This window comes from Triticum urartu, chromosome 4 (assembly GCF_003073215.2).
Source record: "Triticum urartu cultivar G1812 chromosome 4, Tu2.1, whole genome shotgun sequence".
Taxonomy (NCBI): Eukaryota; Viridiplantae; Streptophyta; class Magnoliopsida; order Poales; family Poaceae; genus Triticum; species Triticum urartu.
The window spans coordinates 105,399,811-105,419,476 of NC_053025.1; the positions used below are offsets into that span (position 1 = coordinate 105,399,811).

The window sequence follows — 19,666 nt, forward strand, 5'->3', positions numbered from 1 at the left end:
TCTACGTCCAATCTCCTCACGTGATCTAAGCTGGAAACAATGAACAACACAAGGGACACGAGGTTTATACTGGTTCGGGCCACCGTTGTGGTGTAATACCCTACTCCAGTGTGTGATGTGGTGGATTGCCTCAGGGGCTGATGATGAACAGTACAAGGGAAGAACAACCTCGCGAGAGGTGTTCTTGAGCTGGTGCGATGAACTGCTAGGGTGAGTTCAGTCGCCTCTCTCTCTCTCTCTCTCTCTGCTGGGGTTCTACCAGATCTCTAGCCCCCCTCTACTCTGTGGTGTCTAGCTCTATTTATAGAGGCCCTGGGCCTCTCCCCAAATAATGAGCGGGAAGGGCGCCAACAATTGGCCATTTTGAAGGGGGACATCTAGTACAAGTTATCCTGACCAAAGGTGGTCTTCGGCTGCCAAAAGTACTGGTGATGACGCCGTCTTGGGCTCCACGGTGACCTTCGTCCTGCCGCTCTATTGGTCTTGGTCTCGTTGCACCAGAATGGTAACCTTTGCCCGGTGCCTTGGCCTGAGCTTGCCCCCTTTGCACCAAAGAGGAAACAAGGACACTGCGCAGGCCGGCGCCCGCCTGGTCTCAGTCGTCATGGCTTGCGTCACGGGCTCCTCGCGAGGTACCCCCGCCTTGATCTCTCCGCCTCCTTGCGAGCCCGCCTGATGAGGCTGCCTCTGAGGAAGCTCTTTGTCGTCCACCCCGCGAGGCTTGGCCCCTCGCGAGGGTCTTGAGCTTGAGCTGATGAAGATGGGCCGCGCTGGGCCCCCACTTGAGCCACGCCGCAGGCCGCAGGCAGGCAAGTCTGGGGAGCCCCGTTCCCAGAACGCCGACAGTAGCCCCGGGCCCAAGGTGCGCCCGGGCTTGGCCTAGCAGGAAAGCGAAGGGGCAAGCGCGAAGCGCCGCGGGTCCTAACAGCCTGCGGCCTTAGGCGCCGCATGGTGATTGATTGGACGTGGGCGACTGCGCTTCCCCACGATGCCTCGACGACCGCACGACTTGATAAGTCCCTGCATGCAGAGAAACCGATCATGATTACCTGCGATCGTGGTGCTCGGCGGTTGGCCTCCTCCGGCTATAAGTACGGGGCCGCGCGAGCCCCCTCAGCCCATCCCTTCCTGCTGCTGCTTGCCTTCTTCCTGGCTACTCGTCGTTCCCATGGCTCCAAAGAGATTCTCGGCCGCGGAGAAAGGAAAGGCCCGCCAGGCAGGGCCTGAGTCCCCCCCCGACCAAGCGCGGTCGGGGCCGCCCTCGCAAGTATCCCACGGTCCCCGTAGTGGCCTCCCGCGGCCATGGAGGCGGTTCCCTGCGCGGTGGTAAGCGCCCGGTTGCCGATGGGGGGCACGCCGTGGCTGCGCGCCCCCCTAGGCCACGCTTTCGCTCTATGGAGGTGCTGCCGGAGTTCGTCGTGTGGTCGGCGGACCCAACCAGCACCCGGCTCCAGCTCCCCCGTTTCTTCGTAGATGAACTTCCGGCCAGCGCCCGGTGCAGCTTCTGGCTCCATGCAGACGGCTGCTGCAGCAAGGCCTCCTGGGCTTCGCTGGAGGTCTCCGTTTCTGGGAATGGGGCCCTGACCCGCGGCTGGCAAACGTTTGCCCACGTGTGCGGCCTGGGCCGGTGGTGCACCCTGCACTTCAAGTTCGATGGCGATGCCACCCTCTACGTGAGGGTGTTCGGGGAAGACGGTCGCCGTGCTGGGTGCTGCCCCGAAGACGACGACCGCGGCCGCCTGCCCAGCCCCGGTACTGACCAGGATGAAGAAGGCGACAGGCGTACAGGCGGCGGTGCTCGGGGTTCGCTGGGCTTCGGCGTCTCCCTCTCAGGCAGCAGCTCCTCCAGCGGTGGCCGCGACCAGCCCCCGCGCCGTCGCGCCCGCCTGGGTGAAGGTAGCGGGTCAGCCCGCCGTCGCGCCCCGACGAAGCGAGAGGAGGGATCTGCCTGAGCCCCAGGAGCAACTCGAACCTTCGCTGTGGGTTGGTGCAGGACGGATCGCGCCCATTTTGTTTTCCTTCTTTTCCTGCGCAGAAATAGAAGGTAGTATAGGGCCCCGCGGGGGCGTGTTAGAACTGCTGTTGTTAACCAGCTGCTTCAGCTATTTCTACGCTGTGTTTCTGCACTGTGCACCCATGTGCGGGAATTATTTTAGCTCGATGGGGCTTGACGCGGTCCTCGCTTCCCGAGGCCGTGGCCTCGCCGTGCGCTTTGTGCCCTGCAAGGATCAGTAGGAGGGGTAACTTTCGGTCTTGGTTGTGGGGGTGATCGGCCCAGGTCCTGCGCCCGTGTCGCGATGCCCGTGAGGCACGGACTGGGAGGGGTGCTCCCGCAGAGGACTCGGATAGGAAAGCTCCAAATGATCGGGGCAGAAAACACTCGCGAGGGCGCCCGCGAACCTCCCTTGCGAGACTTGTGCGAGAGAAAATGAGGCGAGCGAGTGAAAAATATAAAGAGTCACAAGCCAGGAACGTCAGCAACTCCAATAAAACTTCAAACGGGAATAAACAAGCCAACTGCAGAAAGCAAATGGGAAAGCCGCGTCTGGCACCTATTCTAGTCTTCGACGTCTTCTCACCAGCGCGGAGCTAAGTGCTGCCACTGGGCGTGGGCGGGAGCCCCCGAGGCCCGAGGGCGGCACTCTGGAGACTCCGGGGCGTGTACAGCCCCACTCATTATTACATGAGAGTGTCACGGGCGGCGATCTTCATAGGCATTAGCCTTCTTCACAGGCACCGGGCCTTTCCCAAAATGCGGCAGCTTCACAGGCATTCGCCTTCTTCACAGGCATCGGGCCTTTCCCAAAACGCAGTAGCTTCACAGGCATTCGCCTTCTTCATAGGCACCGGGCCTTTCCCAAAACGCAGCAGCTTCACAGGCATTCGCCTTCTTCACAGGCACCGGGCCTTCCCCAAAATGCAGCAGCTTCACAGGCTTTCGCCTTCTTCACAGGCACCGGGCCTTTCCTAGGCGCTAGGCCTCGCTCAGGGATAGAAACTCCGGAGATGTTGAATGTTCCACGCGTTCTGGATGGGTACCCCCTCCGTGGTCTCCAAGCGCGCGGAGCCAGGCCTGGAGACATGAACAACCTTGAATGGGCCCTCCCACATGGGAGAGAGCTTGTGCAGCTCCTCCCTGGAGAGAACCCGTCTGAGCACGAGATCCCCTACCTCAAGAGTTCTGGGGCAGATGTTGCGGCAGTGGCATCGTCGCAGCACCTGTTGATACCTTGCCGCTCGTAGGGCGGCTTCTCGATGGCGTTCCTCCCCCAGCATGAGATCCGTCCCCCGCATGGCGTCCTGCTGCGTCTCGTCGAACGCCAGGACCCATGCGGAGCGACGCCTGACCTCGTGAGGGAGAACAGCCTCTGCTCTGTAGACGAGGAAGAACGGGGTCTCGCGAGTCGGCTTGGTCGCAGTTGTGCGGATTGACCACAGCACGGACTGGAGCTCGTCGTACCAGCCCCTGCCGCAGGCCTCCAGCTTGTTCTTGAAGGTCCTGGCTTTGAGGCCCCTCAGGACCTCCGCGTTGGCCCGCTCGGCCTGGCCGTTGCTTCGGGGGTGTGCTACCGAAGCGTAGCATATCTGCGTTCCAAGGTTAGCACAGTACGTTTTGAAGAGATTACTGGTGAATTGCGAACCGTTGTCGGTGATGATGCGGTTGGGCACCCCAAATCGTCTCACGAGGCCCTTAATGAATTTGACCGTGGAGCCTGCCGGGATTGTGCGGACGGCTTCCACCTCAGCCCACTTGGTGAATTTTTCCACGGCGACGTAGAGGTAGCGATAGCCCCCTGGCGCCCGAGGAAACGGGCCCAGAATGTCCAGCCCCCAAACTGTGAACGGCCACGAGAGGGGTATGGTCTGTAGACCCCCCGCAGGCTGATGGATCTGCTTAGCGTGAAACTGGCAGGCCTCGCAAGCCTTCACAAGCTCAACGGCGTCGTTGAGCGCCGTGGGCCAGTAGAATCCACTACGGAACGCCTTGCCGATGAGGGTATGTGACGACGAGTGGTGCCCGCAGTCTCCGCCGTGTATGTCCTCCAGTAGCTCCTTCCCTTGCTCTCGCGAGATGCAACGTATGGACACGTCATTTGGTCGCTTCCTGTAGAGCTCTTCGTGCTTGATGCAATAAGCCGTGGCCTGCCGCGCCACACGCTCTGCTTCCTCCTCATTCTCTGGCAGAGTCCCTTGCATCAGGTAGTTCTTGAGCTCCGGGATCCAACACCCTTCCTGAGGCTCTAACGCCAGGAGCAGGCGTGCCCCTGAGGCCGGGCCGCATACCGGGGCTCCTGAGGCAGGCGGCTGAGGGAGCTCCTCCCTTGGTTGCGCCGTGCTCGACGGTGACGGCACCACCGAGGGTTTGAAGAGCCTCTCCTCGAAGACGCCAGGCTCCTGAGGCAGCCGCCTAGGTGCCCTCTTGGCAATGTCATCAGCCTCCTGATTGGTGCCGCGAGGCACATGCTGCAACTCCAGCCCCCATAACTGTTTCTCCATCTTGCGAACCTCAGCGAGGTAGGCTTCCATTTGCTCGTCCTTTGGCTCGTATATCTTGTTGGAGAAGTTGACGAGGAGCTGCGAATCGCCCTTGATGATGAGGCGCTTCACCCCTAAGGCAATTGCGGCCTTCAAGCCTGCTATTAGGCCTTCATACTCCGCTATGTTGTTGGAGACCTTTTCTCCGTGCTGGAAGCAAAGTTGTACATCGTAGTAGAGTTTGTCCTGGGTAGGGGATACGAGCACTGCGCCAGCTCCCACACCGTGTCGGGAGAACGCGCCATCAAAGTACATGACCTAGCCATCCGGTGCTTCACTTCCCGGGGAAAGTGATCGGTCTTCGCCTGCCTCGAGACCCGGCGCTTCTGCCCATTCTGCCACGAAATCCGCAAGTGTGGCTCCCTTGATGACTCTGGTTGTACTGAATTCTAGCTGAAATGCCTGTAGTTCAATGATCCATTCAGCAACCCTTCCAGCTGAGTTGGGGCTCCTGAGCACTCTTTTCAAGGGGTATGCTGAGACGACTTTGATGGGATGTCCTTGGAAGTAGTGGCGCAGCTTGCGCGAGGCCACTAGTAGCGCGAGGAGGAGTTTTTGAGGCATGGGATACCGTGCCCTTGCATCCTGTAGCATCGTGATGATGAAGTACACGGGATGCTCGATGAGGTTGAGGATGCTAGCACAGCTTGCGCCCTCCAGAGGTCGAGGCGCCTCTTGAGACGACGGAGCTCCCAGTGCTCGGTCGCTTGAAGAGGCCTCTCCTGCTCTGGGTGCGTTCTCCTACTGCGGCTGTTCCTTTCCGGCTGCGGTTGCGGCCTTCGTGAGGCCCCCTGGCTCTGCTTTGCTTCAGTTCGGACGGTCGATGCGGCCTTGGCACAGCGCTCCTCCCTGACCGCCACCAGGGCTGCGCTAGCGGAGTAGGGGGTGGCCGCAAGGTAGAGCACCAGGGGCTCCCGAGGACGCGGAGCTACCATCACTGGTGGACTGGTAAGGTACCTCTTGAGGTTCTGGAATGCCTTGTCGGCCTCTTCAATCCATTCGAAGGGACCCTTTTTCTTCATCAGCTTGAAGAAGGGCAGCGCTCGTTCCCCCAACTTGGAGATGAAGCGCCCCAGCGCAGTTACACGCTCGGTGAGCTTCTCCATTTCTCTGAGGGTCCTCGGCGGGCTCATGTCTTTGACTGCCTTGACCTTCTCCGGGTTGGCCTCGATGCCCCTGTGGGATACGAGGAAACCCAGGAGCTTGCCCGAGGGGACTCCAAACACGCACTTCTCTGGGTTGAGTCGTAGGTCCACTTCATTGAGGCTCGCAAAGGTTTCTTCCAGGTCCTGTATCAGGGTTCTTGCCTCACGAGACTTCACCACAATGTCATCGACATAAGCTTCAGCGTTCCTCCCGAGCTGCCGGCCTAAGGCGATGTGCATCAGCCGCTGAAAGGTCGCGCCTGTGTTGCGCAACCCAAACGGCATGCACGTATAGCAGTACACTCCACACGGGGTCAGGAAAGCCGTCTTCTCCACGTCTTCTACCGCCATCTTGATCTGGTGATAGCCCGAGAAGGCATCTAGGAAGCACAATAGGTCACACTCTGCAGTGGAGTCGACTATCTGGTCAATGCGGGGGAGCGGAAATGGATCCTGCGGGCAAGCCTTGTTGAGGTTGGTGAAGTCTATGCACATGCGCTCCTTTCCTCCCTTTTTTGGCACAACGACCGGATTAGCCAGCCAATCAGGGTAGCGGACCTCGCGGATAACTCCTGCCGCCTCTAGCTTCCTGGTCTCTTAAACGATGAAAGCTTGTTTCTCAGTAGACTGCCGCCTTGCCTTCTGCTTCACGGGGCGCACATTGGGGCATACGTTGAGGTGATGCTCAACCACTTCCCTTGGGACCCCTGCTAACTGATCGGGTTCCCACGCGAACACCTTCTTGTTCGCACGTAGGAACCTGATCAGGGCCTTCTCCTACTCGGGCTCGAGGTTGGCCCCTATGGTGAAGGTGGCGCCAGTGGACCCGTCCTCACCGACTGGTACCTGCTTGGTTTCCACCTTGTCTTGGGTGAATAGCTGCTTCTTTTTAGCCGGCGTAGCCCCCTTGGGCTCAAGGGAGTCGGTGCTAGTGGGCTGTGCCACCGCGATCGCCCTGAAAACAAGCTGGAGCACCTGCAGCGCATCCCTTGTGTCTCCTGACACGGTGAGGACGCCGCTGCTCCTAGGCATCTTCATGAGGTTGTACGCCGGGTGAGTTGCTGCCATGAACCGAGCCAAGTCTGGATAGCCGAGGATGGCGTTGTAGGGGAGGCCAATGGGGGCGATGTCGAAGTCGATCAGCTCCGTGCGGAAGTTGTCGCAGGTGCCGAAGGTCACTGGGAGGCGGATCTGTCCCAAGGAGGCGGTGGAAACGGCTCCGACGCCCGAGAAAGGCCTGCTGGGTTGGAGCCGCTCCAGCGGCACGTGGAGGAGGCTGAAGGCCTCCACCGAGAGCACGTTGAGGCTGGCACCACCGTCGATGAGGGTCCTGGTGACGGCCACTTGGTAGATGGTGGGGGTGCACAGCATCGGGAGCGCGCCCGAACCGATGGGGTTGAAGGGGTGGTCCTCCGAGTCGAAGGTTAGATCGGCCTCGGGCGCCACCCAGCTCGGGGGGGCTTCTCGGCGCTTGGAGGCGGTGCTGATCCGGCGGGTGAACGGCTTGACGTGATGGCTCGAGGGTGGTGCCTGGGAGCCACCCAGGAGAGCTGCGACGCCGGGCGGCGCTGGTGCGGTGAAACGGGCGAGGAAGAGGTCGCGCAACTCCTCCCAGGAGGCGACAGAGGCCGTCGGCAGGTGGAGGAGCCACGCGCGCGGGACGCCGGTGAGGGCCATGGGTAACCAGTTGGCCATCACCCGGTCGTCGCCCCCGGCTCTGAGGACGGCCTCCTCGTACGCCAGCAGGAAAATCATCGGGTCCGTCGCGCCGTTGTAGCGCAGCGGCGTCTCGGGCTTGAACTTGCGCGGCCACTGCACCTGTCGCAAGGCGGGGGCCAAGGCCCGGAGCCCCCTGGCCCCAGTGTCGGCATCCGTTGCTGGAGCGGGCGGCGCGTTGTCCGCCATGAGGGCGGGATGCGATGTTGGGGGAGAACGGGTCGTCAGGAGGGAGGACTCCGGTGCACCCCTACCTGGCGCGCCAAATGTCGGATTTCGGGTTCCGGCAGACCCTTGAGGTTCGAACACTGGGGTGCGCACGGAGATCTCTCCCCTACCGATCTACGTCCAATCTCCTCGCGTGATCTAAGCTGGAAACAATGAACAACACAAGGGACACGAGGTTTATACTGGTTCGGGCCACCGTTGTGGTGTAATACCCTACTCCAGTGTGTGATGTGGTGGATTGCCTCAGGGGCTGATGATGAACAGTACAAGGGAAGAACAACCTCGCAAGAGGTGTTCTTGAGCTGGTGCGATGAACTGCTAGGGTGAGTTTACTCGCCTCTCTCTCTCTCTCTGCTGGGGTTCTACCAGATCTCTAGCCCCTCTCTACTCTGTGGTGGCTAGCTCTATTTATAGAGGCCCTGGGCCTCTCCCCAAATAATGAGCGGGAAGGGCGCCAACAATTGGCCATTTTGAAGGGGAACATCTACTACAAGTTATCCTCACCAAAGGTGGTCTTCGGCTGCCAAAAGTACTGGTGATGACGCCGTCTTGGGCTCCATGGTGACCTTCGTCCTGCCGCTCTATTGGTCTTGGTCTCGTTGCACCGGAATGGTAACCTTTGCCCGGTGCCTTGGCCTGAGCTTGCCCCCTTTGCACCAAAGAGGAAACAAGGACACTGCGCAGGCCGGCGCCCTCCTGGTCTCAGTCGTCATGGCTTGCATCACGGGCTCGTCGCGAGGTACCCCCGCCTTGATCTCTCCGCCTCCTCGCGAGCCCGCCTGATGAGGCTGCCTCTAAGGAAGCTCTCTGTCGTCCGCCCCGCGAGGCTTGGCCCCTCGCGAGGGTCTTGAGCTTGAGCTGATGAAGATGGGCCGCGCTGGGCCCCCACTTGAGCCACGCCGCAGGCCGCAGGCGGGCAAGTCTGGGGACCCCCGTTCCCAGAACGCCAACAGCGAGGGACTCATGCATGGCCTCCTACTGGATTGATACCTTGGTTCTGAAAAACTGAGGGAAATACTTGCACTGCTCTGCTGCATCACCCTTTCCTCTTCAAGTGAAAACCAACACAGTGCTCAAGAGGTAGCATCAATCACATCATTCTCCTAATGATGTGACCCCGTTGATCAAATGACAACTCATGTCTATGGCTAGGAAACATAACCATCTTTGATCAACGAGCTAGTCAAGTAGAGGCATACTAGTGACACTCTGTTTGTCTATGTATTCACACATGTATTATGTTTTCGTTTAATACAATTCTAGCTCGAATAATAAAAATTTATCATGATATAAGGAAATAAACAATAACTTTATTATTGTCTCTAGGGCATATTTCCTTCAGTAACTGCATTTTATTAGATATGGTGCGATCTATGATGTCTCTTACTGATTTACCGCTATCGTTTTGGGGATATGCTTTAGAGACGGCTGCATTCACGTTAAATAGGGCACCATCGAAAATCGTTGAGACGACACCATATGAACTGTGGTTTGGCAAGAAACCCAAGTTGTCGTTTCTTAAAGTTTGGGGCTGCGATGCTTATGTGAAAAAGCTTCAACCTGATAAGCTCGAACCCAAATCGGAGAAATGTGTCTTCATAGGATACCCAAAAGAGATTGTTGGGTACACCTTCTATCACAGATCTGAAGGCAAGATATTCGTTGCTAAGAATGGATCCTTTTTAGAGAAGGAGTTTCTCTCGAAAGAAGTGAGTGGGAGAAAAGTAGAACTTGATGAGGTAATTGTGCCTAGTCGCTTAGTTGGGTAACGCCAGGGTTTTCCCAGTCACGACGTTGTAAAACGACGGCCAGTGAATTGTAATACGACTCACTATAGGGCGAATTCGAGCTCGGTACCCGGGGATCATGAAAATTCTGATCAAGTTACTACCGAACCTCGTAGGTCAACCAGAGTAAGATCCGCACCAGAGTGGTACGGTAATCCTATTCTGGAATTCATGTTACTTGACCATGAGGAACCTACGAACTATGATGAAGCAATGATGAGCCCAGATTCCGCAAAATGGCTTGAGGCCATGAAATCTGAGGGATCCATGTATGAGAACAAAGTGTGGACTTTGGTTGACTTGCTCGATGATCGGCAAGCCATAGAGAATAAATGGATCTTCAAGAAGAAGACTGACGCTGATGGTAATGTTACTGTCTACAAAGCTCGACTTGTTGTGAAAGGTTTTAGACAAGTTCAAGGAGTTGACTACGATGAGACCTTCTCGCCCGTAGCGACACTTAAGCCCGTCCGAATCATGTTAGCAATTGCCGCATTTTATGATTATGAAATTTGGCAAATGGATGTCAAAACTGCATTCCTTAATGGATATCTTAAAGAAGAGTTGTATATGATGCAACTAGAAGGTTTTGTCGATCCAAAAGGTGCTAACAAAGTGTGTAAGCTCCAGCGATCCATTTATGGACTGGTGCAAGCATCTCGGAGTTGGAATATACGCTTTGGTAGTGTGATCAAAGCATATGGTTTCATACAAACTTTTGGAGAAGTCTGTATTTACAAGAAAGTGAGTGGGAGCTCTGTAGCATTTCTGATATTATATGTGGATGACATATTGTTGATTGGAAATGATACTGAATTTCTGAATAGCATAAAAGGATACTTGAATAAGAATTTTTCAATGAAAGACCTCGGTGAAGCTGCTTATATATTAGGCATCAAGATCTATAGAGATAGATCAAGATGCTTAATTGGACTTTCACAAAGCACATACCTTGATAAAGTTTTGAATAAGTTCAAAATGGATCAGGCAAAGAAAGGGTTTTTGCCTGTGTTACAAGGTGTGAAGTTGAGTCAGACTCAATGCCCGACCACCGCAAAAGATAGAGAGAAAATGAATGTCATTCCCTATGCTTCGGCCATAGGTTCTATCATGTATGCAATGTTGTGCACCAGACCTGATGTGTGCCTTACTATTAGTTTAGCAGGAAGGTACCAAAGTAATCCAAGAATGGACCATTGGACAGCGGTTAAGAACATCCTGAATACCTGAAAAGGACTAAAGATATGTATCTCGTTTGTGGAGGTGACAAAGAGCTCGTCGTAAACGGTTACGTCGATGCAAGCTTTGACACTGATCCGGATGACTCTAAGTCACAAACCGTATACGTATTTTTATTGAATGGTGGAGCTGTCAGTTGGTACAGTTCTAAGGAGAGCGTCATGGCGGGATCTACGTGTGAAGCGGAATACATAGCTGCTTCGGAAGCAGCAAACGAAGGAGTCTGGATGAAGGAGTTCATATCCGATCTAGGTGTAATACCTAGTGCATTGGGTCCAATGAAAATCTTTTGTGGCAATACTGGTGCAATTGCCTTGGCAAAGGAATCCGGATTTCACAAGAGAACCAAGCACATCAAGAGACGCTTCAATTCCATCTACGATCAAGTCAAGGAAGTAGACATAAAGATTTTCAAGATACATATAGATCTGAATGTTGCAGACCCGTTGACTAAGCCTCTCTCATGAGCAAAACATGATCAGCACCAAGACTCCATGGGTGTTAGAATCATTACTGTGTAATCCAGATTATTGACTCTAGTGCAAGTGGGAGACTGAAGGAAATATGCCCTAAAGGCAATAATAAAGTTGTTATTTATATTTCCTTATATCATGATAAATGTTTATTATTCATGCTAGAATTGTATTAACCGGAAACTTAGTACATGTGTGAATACATAGACAAACAGAATGTCTCTAGTATGCCTCTACTAGACAAGCTCGTTAATCATAGATGGTTAAGTTTCCTAGCCATAGACATGTGTTGTCATTTGATGAACGGGATCACATCATTAGAGAATGATGTGATGGACTAGACCCATCCGTTAGCTTAGCACTATGATCGTTTAGTTTATTGCTATTGCTTTCTCCATAACTTATACATGTTCCTATGACTATGAGATTATGCAACTCTCGAATACCGGAGAAACACTTAGTGTGCTATCAAACGTCACAACGTAACTGAGTGATTATAAAGATGCTCTACAGGTGTATCCGATGGTGTTTGTTGAGTTGGCATAGATCGAGATTAGGATTTGTCACTCCGATTGTCGGAGAGGTATCTCTGGGCCCTCTCGGTAATGCACATCACTATGAGCCTTGCAAGCAATGTGACTAATGATATAGTTACGGGATGATGCATTACGGAACGAGTAAAGAGACTTGCCCGTAACGAGATTGAACTAGGTATGATGATACCGACGATCGAATCTCGGGCAAGTAACATACCGATGACAAAGGGAACAACGTATGTTCTTATGCGGTTTGACCGATAAAGATCTTCGTAGAATTTGTAGGAACCAATATGAGCATCCAGGTTGCGCTATTGGTTATTGACCGGAGATGAGTCTCGGTCATGTCTACATAGTTCTCGAACCCGTAGGGTCCACACGCTTAACGTTCGATGACGATATGTATTGTGAGTTATGTGATTTGATGTACCGAAGGTTGTTAGGATTCCCGGATGTGATCACGGACATGACGAGGAGTCTCGAAATGGTCGAGACATAAAGATTGATATATTGGAAGGTTATGTTTGGACACCGGAAAGGTTTCAGATAAGTTTGGGCATTTTTCGGAGTACCGGGGGTTACCGGAACCCCCCGGGGGTTAATGGGCCTTCATGGGCTTTAGTGGAAGAGAGGAAGAAGCGGCCAAGAGGAGGGGGGTCGGCCCCCTTTCCTTCCCCTCCTAGTTGGACTAGGAAAGGGGGGAACCTACTCCTAGTAGGAGTAGGATTCCCCCCCTTCGGGCGCGCCCTATGAGGCCGGCCAGCCCCCTCCTCCACTTCTTTATATACGAGGGAGGGGGGCACCCCATAGACACACAAGTTGATTTTTTAGTTGGGTGCGGTGCCCCCCTCCACAAATTTCCACCTCGGTCATATTGTCCTAGAGCTTAGGCGAAGCCCTGCGTCGGTAACTTCATCATCACCGTCAACACGCCGTCGTGTTGATGAGACCCACCCCCGGCCTCTGCTGGATCTAGAGTTCGAGGGACGTCACCGAGCTGAACGTGTGCAGATCGCGGAGGTCCGGTGCGTTCGGTACTTGATCGGTTGGATCGTGAAGATGTTCGACTACATCAACCGCGTTACTCAACGATTCCGCTTTCGGTCTACGAGGGTACGTAGACACACTCTCCCCTCTCGTTGCTATGCTTCTCCTAGATAGATTTTGCATGATCGTAGGCAAATTTTTGAAATACTATGTTCCCCAACACGCGAGGGGCGGCGTACTTCCTCGGCGGCATGGTGGCCGATGGAGGGGGGAGGGAGGAGAATGGCGGGAGAAGGCAGGAGAAGGGGGAGATGGAGGGAACGGAGGGGGAAAATCGCGCGGGGGGGGGGGAGGGGAGGCGGGAAAAGGTCTTTCTCTCGCCGACAGAGCAGACCCACACGTCTTTTCCCTTCGGCCGGCGCCGCCCCCAGGAGGCTTGGGTTCGGCTCGGGTTCGCCGGCTGTTATTTCGGCCCAAACCGGCGATAAACGAGATCCTGAGGACGCGATTGGGCCAATTTTTAGACGCCGGCGCTAAAAAATGGCCTTGGGAGGCCTGTTGGGGGCGTGGCTGGAGATGCTCTAACATCATCCCATTCGCATACACTTACTGATTTTTTTTCTCGAAACAGTGGCAAAAAAAAGAAAAGAATTGTCCAGTTAATTTACGAAAAACCAGGCAAAAACTAATACAAACAGAACATAGACTAACTACTGATATGGCAAGAAACCCCATAACCGCACATGTGACCCTGTCAGACTCTCCGAATGCACGACATCCACACAGACCCCAACATTGCTATTACCCTGTCAGACTCTCCGAATGCACAACATCCACACAGACCCCAACATTGCTATTACGTAAGAGATACCTGACAAAAACACCTCGATACAAGACATCAGACACCTCCCAACCCACAACGACAACCCAATCCAAAAGGACGGGTCAAGAGATCGAAGGTCAGAGACGCCTTGCCTATGGCGCCTAGTAGCATGGTAAACTCAGAAATTTTAGTCTCCAAACATCCAATTACACTGTTCAGCATGTTTATCTATCAGTACCAAATACTAATAACGATGCATTCTTTCATTGCTTGCACTGGAACGAAGCTGAAGTCACTTGTGGATCACCTGATGATCGTCAGGAGCACCCTCATCTTCAATGAACTGGAAATTTGAAGGTGTCAAGCACATAGTGCCCAAGATACTTAGGTAGTAGGTACATGCCCTCCACGAGCCCCTTGAGCTGGAGGATCATTCCACGGTTTATGAACTGCCTTCCTCCGCCTCCTCGACGATGTTGTGGATCCTTAGCAAGATACACCTCGGCCGCTAGATGTCATCTCTTTCCGTCGTCGCACTCGCACGTTGTTCCCCATATTTCTGGCTCAAGGAGATGAAACGGCTGACAAGATCATCTCCACTGTGAGCCTTCAGCGGGAAGCATGAAAATCCACTCAAACAGTTTTGAAAGTGATATAGGAGTAGGTGGCTGAAAGTTAAGTAAACAAAGGAAGCAACGAGCGATGATGGAAGTTGTGGAAGCAACTAGCGGCGACCACTTTGGGCACATCGAAACGGTCAGAGTCAGAAGCGTGAAGTAGTTCCATATCATAGTTAATGCTAGTTTAGCCTAAAATCCGGTCCACCTCAAGGTGCAAAACAACATTTTAGGCCACTCCCCTACTACCTCTGTCCCAAAATATAGACGTTATTTAAGGCTAGTTTAGCCTAAAAAACGTCTTATATTTTTTGACGGAGGTAGTACATAAGTAAAAGTCATCTGACAGAGAACATACTTAGCAGTCCACCAGCTCAATTAGGCCTGAATTACGCCCGCAGAGCAAACAACAAAAATCAAACCATTATGAGCCTCAAGCACAAGAAACACAGAACTCAATCTGCACAATCCAGATAATCATGTGCTTCCACCTGGGATGATTAAGCTCAAAACAACCCAAGACATGCGGTTTGTAAAGATGCTTTTCAAATAAATTATACTCCTACCTATGATAAAGAAAAGTTGATGAAATCGACAGTACACCCACCATTTGGTGTTCTATCTCTTGGAAGGATAATAGGATGGCAACAATCAAACTCACCAAGAACAATACAAATTAATCAAGTCAATGGAGTTGTTGTCGCTGTTGAGTCAGCGCCAAAAATAGTGGTAAAAATCAAACCTTTATACTATCTCAACTTGGTCTTCAGTAACACTAACACTTCGAACATTGAATTGTTGAAAATAAATCACTTTGACCATTGCCATCTTCTTGATTTATATAAAGAGCACCAGATCTAATAAATCAGCATAAACGGTCCTGCATAGAATAAGATAGTAGAGAACTGAAATGGCTTAATCTGTGAAATTAATTCAAAATAATTTTCTCAACAGAAGGGAAACTTCGAACTGTTCCATCATCGCATATCCATAACCGTAACATTATTTTGAGGACATTCAAGCAAGACATCCCACAGTTCAAATAGAGTACCAAAAGAAGCTTTAGCAAAATGATGCATGATTTCCAAAAGTATTTCAACATCAAGCATAGGCCAAATAGTTGAATGTATGCCAGATGTGTACGTAAATAACTGAACTCAACATTGACCTCTGTAGCTAGAGAACATGTCATCAATAACACAGCAGCGAGATTGCAGTTTAGTTCAATTAGCTGTAAGCCTGTAACCATTTCATCCCATTAATGCAGAAGCCAATGTAAAGCTAGCTGAGCATTGCTGAACTGATAATTCTTGGGTGGTTCTTTTACCGAGGAGGTTATCATCATGTAGAACAGAAGAGGTTAAGACCGCAGCAAGAAATCTGACTTACCTCATTTAGCTGAGACATGCTGATCTCGCGATAAGTTCAACATACATCTGGGATGTTTAGATGATTTTGTTAGAATAGCAACTTGTATTACTAGGAGGCCAAAGCCAACATATATACATGTACAAGAGGATGCCAAAAGGCTACAATGCAAAAGACCAAAAATCATCATCAATATAACTCTTGACAGATTTAACAGGTTGTCCTTCCAAGGGATTTATCGATCAACAGCAAAGCAGGTTCTTACCATCCATATCTGAACTTGTGCCTATCCTGAGTACCCCTACATCTTTGAATCAATATTCTGAAGCCATACGAGTAATGTACTTTGAGAACATCAATATCTGAATGAAAGCGAGTATGAATGTAGTTTGAAAACATGTTCAGCATCTGATCTGTTTTTACCACTCCACGAACTCACATACCAGAATTCTCACCTTAAAAAGGACTTGCAGAGCAGTAGTGGAACCAAATTATTTGGTTGCAGCTTTATCTAAAAAGAATCATACAGCTCTTGCATCATTATACCTTAGTCACTAACAATAAAGGGAAACTCATGTAATAATTCCAATTTTATTTCTTGACACATGTACAATAGCACAATTCTTGCTGCTCAATTTACATGCCAGGCAGCAAGAGGAGCTTTTTCATGACAGGTTCACAGTTAACAAGAGATACATACACACATTCCCACCAGGGTATTATACACAAGGAAAGCACTTTCCTTGTTGAACATGCAGTATAAGATTCTTAAATTCCAGCTTCGATGAGTTTCATCTGAAGAAGATTTACCATACTTCAGAATGATCCTTCACAAGGCAATGGGCCAACCTTCATGCCTTTGGTCCGTGCAATCGCCTTCAGTTCCTCCGACACAGAGCTCACCTCGATGACCAAATGATTCAAACGGGTGGCTCGCTGTGCAAAGAGTTCGACACTGGCCACTTTAATGGCAGGGCAGCGGGAGATGTCCACGACCTCCACTGTCTGCCCACAGTGCCTAAGCAACGAGACCAGCGATTCTCCGGTAATGCCGCGGCAACCCCTAAACCTGATGTCAATCAGATTCCGGCAAGACGATAGCATGGCTCCAATCTCCTTGTCCTTCAGGGTCTCGTTGTAAGACAGATCAAGCCGGCGGAGGTGGCGCATGCTCTGGCTGAGGAACGTGAGCAGCCCAGGCTCCCGTTCAACTACGTCGCAGCTCACCAGGGCGACATCTTTGATGCCCGCCCCAATGGCCGTGCGCGCGAGAGAACGAAGCCCGTCCCCCGTGACGAGGACACAGCTTTGAAGGCGAAGCACGGCAAGACTGCCCCGGGTGTCGTAGCCTTGCTCTGCGCCGATTGCAAGGAGGTGGTCGTTGTGCAGGTCGAGAGGCAGGCGGAGGTCCAAGGTGTGCAGTGCGGCGCCGCGCCGACGGATGAACTGGAGGAGGGCCTCCCTGCTGCCGCCGTCATACACAAGTAGAGACTTGAGAGCACAGCAACGGTCAGCGGCGATGAGGAGGACGCGGTCGGCGACGGTTCGGCAAGCGCGGAGCTCAAGCTCGAGCAGGCCGGCGAGGCATCCTGAGAAGGCAGCCGACGAGGGGCCATCTCCGATGCCGTCGCAAGCGCGCAGCTGCAGCCACTGTAGGCTCCCACAGCGCTGCCATAGCCACCTGAGCCCGTGGTCGCCGGAGCGGATGCCGCACAGCGACAGCCTCTCCAGAGGCAACGCCCCTACGGCGTCGCCCTCGCCGCCGGAGTCTTCATCGGAGCTGGAACCGGCCGAGTCAACGGCAGCAACGGCGGAGTTGACAAAGGCGAAGGATTTTAGGCAGGGCAAGCACGCGAGCCAACGGAACGACAGGGGGCTGACGGCGGTGAGGTGGAGCGAGGTGAGGCCGGAGAGGGTGACGGAGACCTCCCGCAGCGCAGCGGGCGAGACGGGCGAACCGACCGAGAACCGCAGCGCTGTGAGCCTGGTGGCCGACGGCGAGGCGGACACCGCGAGCAGGACCGCGTCGGCGTCGTGAGCGGCGGCTGATGAAGCGGAGACGACGGCCAGCGCGGATAGATACGGGTAGCGCGAGAGCAGGTCAGCCAGAGGACCCGCAGCCGCGGGGGCCGATGCTCCGGTGAAGGCCGGCGGCAGGCGGAGGGTGAGGCGGGACGTGGAGGCTCGGAGGAGCGCGACCCAGCGGCGGGAGACGAGGGAGACGGCCGGGCCCGCGGCGGGCGGGAGCAGGCGGAACACCTCCTGCAGCAGGTCGTCGCAGAGCGCGGCGTCCACGTCGCCGCATGCCCCGCCACCGCTGCCGGCGCGGCGGCCTCCGCCGCCGCGTCGGGGGCTTATTGGCGCCGTAGCCAGGGGGGAGACCGCGGCCACGCCTCAGCTCACCGGCACGGCGTGCCTAGGTAATTTTTCCCTCCAGGGGAATTGGGCTCCTCGGCGGCCTCAGGTGGGAAGGGGGTTGGGGAAGGTGGGGAGGGGGGTAGCTCTTGTGTGGCCGCCCGCGAGATTAGGTGGGGAAGGAGGGAGATGCCGACAAGCGAGGTGGGGGTATCGTATCGTATCAACGTCGGCGGCGTGGGCGTGCCTTCCAAAATGGTTGTGGAGGCGGCTCCGATGGATAAATCACGGGATTCAAGGCTCCATGAATGCTTTCTTCTCAGCGTTTTTTTTCTTCTTTTTCATGAAACACTTTTTTTCCGGTAATTTTACATGAAACACTTGTGTTCCCTTTACGATACAGCAGAATCGCGGCTTAAATATCATGGGTTACATCAACAGGATAGTCATCACCTCTCAAAAGAGAAAACAGGTAGTCATCATATCAAACTCGACAAGAAACATGATCTAACCCTGCATCCAACGCCGTCAGCACACGCTGGCTTGTTACAATCTCAAGAAACATGAGAAATCTCAGCTAGAATGAACTACGTGTGCATTTTAAACTTGATTTCTGAACAGATGACTAAGTCGGCCGAGGTCAAAGGAGTTAGACCTAGGCCCTGTTTGGTTCAGTTTCTATCGACGGATTCTGCTGCCGCGCAGCAGAATCTAAATCAAAGGGCGAACCCAGCAGAATCCGATTCCAGAAATCCGCTGTTAAAATCTGAACCAAAAGCGAAAGTAGCCCAAGACGTGCTTTACAAAATCTGATTCCGCTGCGGGCCAAAATCTAAAAAAGTTGTATCAGCTGGTTTGTCAAATGACCTACATCTTTTTCACATCAGATTTTCCACAACTGTTTTTCCACAACAGATTTTTCACAGCTGCTTTTAGAAATCCACAGCCGAACCAAACAGGGCCCTAATGGCCTGCTTGAGCGTGAGGCTGTCTGTTTCAAAGTGTGCCTTACCAATTCCTAGTTTGATCTGCCAAGTTTACAGCTTATAGTAGGGCCAGAGTTTCGGCATGCAGCGCGCTCGTCGTATGATCCACTGACCCAATGTGTCAAGCTAAATACCTGAAGAAGTGTTCCTACATATAATCCCCATCCTCTGTGCCCGGTCCTCGTATCGAAAGCGCCATCCACGTTGACCTTTGTTATGTCTTTGGGCGATGGAACCCACTTGCATTGATCCCTGGCTAGCTTCACTCCCTTTGAGCTCAAGAAATTCTCCCGTTGTTGACATGGTGCCTAACAGAGAACTGAAACTCTTCAACACTTTGCCCCCTCTCTCTGTGATTACGACGGTTTCGGTCTGTCCACCAAAGCCAGAGCAAGGCGATGATTGGGAGTTTCTTATCATCTCGGAATTTCACGATTGTCTGAACAACTTCTTTCGCCGAATTGAGCATAGAGAGTTGGCTCTGCTCCTCCTCAAGAAGCAACGCCCTCCATCTTTGTATGGCGAGCTTGCAATTGAAAAACAAGTGGCCATCATCCTCGAACAAATGTCCGCAGACTGCACATCTCGTGTCTAGCTCAACACCTCGTCTGTTGATGTTCATGTACATTGGGTGGCTATTCTGAGCAAGCCTCCAAGTGAAGCCGTGCACTCTAGGGGGCAGTCAACCTTCCAGATTGATCCGAAAAGTTCAGAAGCTTTCCCATTAGGTTCAGACCCCTCCCCAATCTGCTTTATGGCTTCATTTTTTATCATATTGATGTGTACCTTGCACTTAGATTTCACTGAGAAAACCCCTTTGATGTCATAGTTCCAAGACAAAAAAATCCTCCGTCTGCTCACATATTGGAA

At 53.0% G+C, this 19,666-nt stretch overlaps 1 protein-coding gene across 1 annotated transcript; it reads right to left on the bottom strand.

Annotated features, from left to right (window-relative positions):
* Positions 1-16,032: 16,032 nt before the first annotated feature.
* On the bottom strand, positions 16,033-18,961 carry LOC125554640 (F-box/LRR-repeat protein 4). Its single transcript, XM_048718134.1, has 2 exons — positions 18,931-18,961; positions 16,033-17,848 (listed from the first exon to the last, which is right to left on the bottom strand). Exons 1-2 carry the CDS (start codon positions 18,959-18,961, stop codon positions 16,272-16,274), a joined length of 1,608 nt encoding a protein of 535 aa, XP_048574091.1. The 3' UTR covers positions 16,033-16,271.
* Between the last annotated feature and the right edge of the window lie 705 nt (positions 18,962-19,666).

Coding starts and splice junctions, on each gene's coding strand:
- LOC125554640 (XM_048718134.1), bottom strand. CDS start 18,961: ATGGGGATTATATGTAGGAACACTTCTTCAG. Junction 17,849..18,930: donor ATGTAGGAACACTTCTTCAG/GTATTTAGCTTG, acceptor CGGTGAGCTGAG/GCGTGGCCGCGGTCTCCCCC.